Genomic DNA, 3602 nt, shown 5'->3' with positions numbered 1-3602 from the left:
CGATTTTATCGTAGCCTATACGTTAATTCTTTTTTCTGATTTCAGGATGATTATAGCCTGTCGTTTTATAAATTAAGTGGAATGTTTGCAAGTTATTTCATGTGCAGATGGTATTTAATATAAGTGATCCCGTTTTAGCAAACAATCTTGAAAATATCTGCATTGTCGAAATTGTATTATTGTTAAAAATTTTTGTATTATCAGCATTATTACTTTCACAAATTGTAAAAATTTCTATATGATCAAAAGCACTTAATATTTTATAAGCAGCTTTCCGTATTCACGTTTTTGACGCTTATTAACTTACATTTATTTTATTATTTTATCCTTGTTGTTTATCAAATATTAAACAAGAACAAATCAATGTTCACAGCGTGAAAGTGTTAAAACGGAACCAAGTTGTTGTTAAATCGTTTATTTACTTACAAAAGAAAAAACTTTTTATGACTTAACAATTAAGTATTTTCTATTAAATAGTTTAGGACTGCGCAGACGCTTTAATTTTAAAGGATAAATAATTTGAAATATAATTAAACAAGAAATTTTTTCTTAATTGCGTACCTTCATATGTAACGATGATGTATCGATGACAGATTGCCGATCCGGATACGATTTTGTATAACCGGAAAAAAAGAATTAAATGTGCAAAATAGTGAAAAAGAAAATATTCAAAAATTAAATTGATAAGAGCAGCATTAAACTATCAAAATGTTTAAATTATTCAAATAGTGGAAAAGTAGAATTAATCAAAATTAAATTTAAAAAAACGGAAGATTTATGAACACAAAAAATAAGTGTGTATGCATATAGAGTTAATTTTTTAATTGATAAATACGATAAATATTATCGTGAACATTTTTTGCTTCAAAAGGAGGCAAGAATTTAAAAAATATATCGGTATATAATTTTATAAACATTTTTAGTGATTACTTAAAGCTTGTTAGCGCAATACTTGCGTATCGCATGTGCATACAAAGTTTTTAAGTAGTTTTAGTAATATTTCACATATGGATCAGTTCCAGCAATATCTCGCGTCTGGATGTATTTTTTCGTATAAAATGCATTAATATTTAGAAATGATAAAATCTAATCTAATTTAAAATACGTAACGAAAAATTCTAATCGTAAAAATAAAATCCTAAAGATTCTGAAAACATAATTAATAAATTTTAATATATATGCACGCAATTATTCTATTGCATTATAATTTTTAAGTAATTATAGTGCAATAAAATTAATTGATATTTTTTGTAACCCACTAAGCTTCTTAAAGTTTAGAAAGACTTATCTCATCGTTCGTTATTCAAAACTTATTAACACTTGTACTAGGGAAAGATTATTTTTAAATCAATCAGATCTGTCAAAAACAAGCTATTATAGACATCTCGTATTCACAAAATTTACATACATAATATGTTGTATTTTGTAGACACATATAATTAATATTCTCTATAATTCATATGCTAAGTTTATCTTTAGTTTATATCTTGCACATATTCTACACCACGTAATGTTCTTTTTTGTTAAGTGATATTCGTATAAATGAAATGTACGATTTATTGGCAATTTAGTATTTCAAGTATCATAACTGTGGAACTAATGTCTCGGCTAAGCTGCATCGCGTTGATCATTGCTATGAACGTACTAATGTGCGTTTTTGCAGAAGAAGTAAAGCTCTACTCTGATCGGTATGATCACATTGACATTAGAGCTGCTCTCAACAATAAAGAGGTGCGAGAAGCATATTACAATTGCTTTATGGAACTAGCACCGTGCCAAACACCAGAACAGGTGGCCTTAACAGGTATATTTATATTATTGCTGATTTCTTTCTTGCTTTTTTTTTATGATTGTGGATTTTATTGATCAATACAAAATCAATTTTAACGGTAACATTGAAACATTTATATTTTTTAAATTATTTACTACAATGTCAAATAAGAGATCTGTCTGACGAACTAAACATCAATAGAGAAAGCCAATGACAAAATAAGATTCTCTTAATTCATTTTTGAGCTATATTTGAACAAAATTTTAATTTTATTGTTTAATTAAATATTAAATATATATAAATTTAAAAATTAAAAGAAGTTAAAGTAATTACGAATATTTGATAAAATACACTTATTTTTAAATTTGTCAAAAATAATATAGAAGAAATAGAAAATTGCATGTAAAAAATTTATTCGATAATTATTGTTTTAGTTATTTATTTAATCTTTGAATGAATGATTGATTTCTCAGAAGTATGCGGAAATTAATTATTTATCTTATTTTTGTGTAAAATTATATTCTTGAAAAAGCAACACCGAATTTCTGAATATATCTTATGACCTGCGTGAAGTTAGCCCTCCAATATTAAAAAATCTAAAATTTTCTTGTGGCAAACGTTTGCCCATCGTTTGCTCACTAATGCCCCGTTTGAATTTTTGTTTGCCCCCCTCTAGTTCGAAAGTTATACGCAAATCAATTTTTGAGGGGCCAACTTCACACTAGCCCCCCAATATTAAAAAATCCAAAATTTTCTTGTAGCATACGTTTGTCCATCGTTTGCCCACCAATGCCCCGTTTGAATTTTTGTTTGCCCCCCTCTGGTTTGAAAGTTATACCGATACGCAAATATATTTTGCGGGGGCCAACTTTACACTAGCCCCCCAATATTAAAAAATCTAAAATTTTCTTGTGGCAAACGTTTGCCCATTGTTTGCCCACTAATGCTCCGTTTGAATTTTTGTTTGCCCCCCTTTAGTTCAAAAGTTATATGTAAATCAATTTGAGAGAAAGTGTGAAGTTGGCCCCCGCAAAATTGATTTGCGTATAATTTTCGAACCAGAGGGGGGCAAACAAAAATTCAAACAGGGCATTGGTGGGCAAACGATAGGCAAACGTATGCCACAAGAAAATTTTAGATTTTTTACGTTGGTGGGCTAGTGTGAAGTTGGCCCCCGCAAAATTGGTTTGCGTATAACTTTCGAACCAGAAGGGGGCAAACAAAAATTCAAACAGGGCATTGGTGGGCAAACGATAGGCAAACGTATGCCACAAGAAAATTATAGATTTTTTACGTTGGGGGGTTAACTTCACACAGATTACCTTATGCTCTAATTCTCTATCATTTAGATTCTGTACACTTATTAATCAAAAGCAAAGTAGAATAAATAAATATAAAACAATATAATTCTCTTGTTCCAGCAATGTTCGGCGAAGCTTACCAAACTAAATGCAGGAGGTGTACTGAAAAGCAAAAAGAAATCTTAAACCTAACTGCTGAGTGGTTCGTAGAGAATGATCCCGAGAAATGGCGATTAATAGTTGCGAAGACCATAGAACTTATGAAGAGGAAAGCTGCTCAAAGCACTGCTGGTAACACAAATGAATAACAAATTCCTCGACGCATGCAGGTTTTCTTGATGTCTACGGTTTTTCTCGATTAATTAATATGAATATGATGTTATAACTTGTAATATAATTTACAATTTAATAAATCAAATAATACTTAATTGTAAACAGTATCATCTCATGGGGGGTTAAAAATATTTTATATGAAAAATTACGTTTACTAATATGCAATTTGTATTTTTTCACAGAAATATGTTGTAAAA

At 29.3% G+C, this 3602-nt stretch overlaps 1 protein-coding gene across 1 annotated transcript; it reads left to right on the top strand.

Annotated features, from left to right (window-relative positions):
• The first annotated feature begins 1202 nt into the window (after window positions 1-1202).
• Window positions 1203-3602, top strand: LOC105458643 (ejaculatory bulb-specific protein 3-like). The gene is made up of 2 exons (XM_011704110.1): window positions 1203-1804; window positions 3193-3602. Exons 1-2 carry the CDS (start codon window positions 1543-1545, stop codon window positions 3378-3380), a joined length of 450 nt encoding a protein of 149 aa, XP_011702412.1. The 5' UTR covers window positions 1203-1542; the 3' UTR covers window positions 3381-3602.

Source organism: Wasmannia auropunctata, unplaced genomic scaffold (genome assembly GCF_000956235.1).
Source record: "Wasmannia auropunctata unplaced genomic scaffold, wasmannia.A_1.0 LD334492.1, whole genome shotgun sequence".
In the NCBI taxonomy this organism is placed as follows: domain Eukaryota; kingdom Metazoa; phylum Arthropoda; class Insecta; order Hymenoptera; family Formicidae; genus Wasmannia; species Wasmannia auropunctata.
Note: the sequence above shows the minus strand (reverse complement) of the source record. Positions and strands in the feature narration are given on the sequence as shown.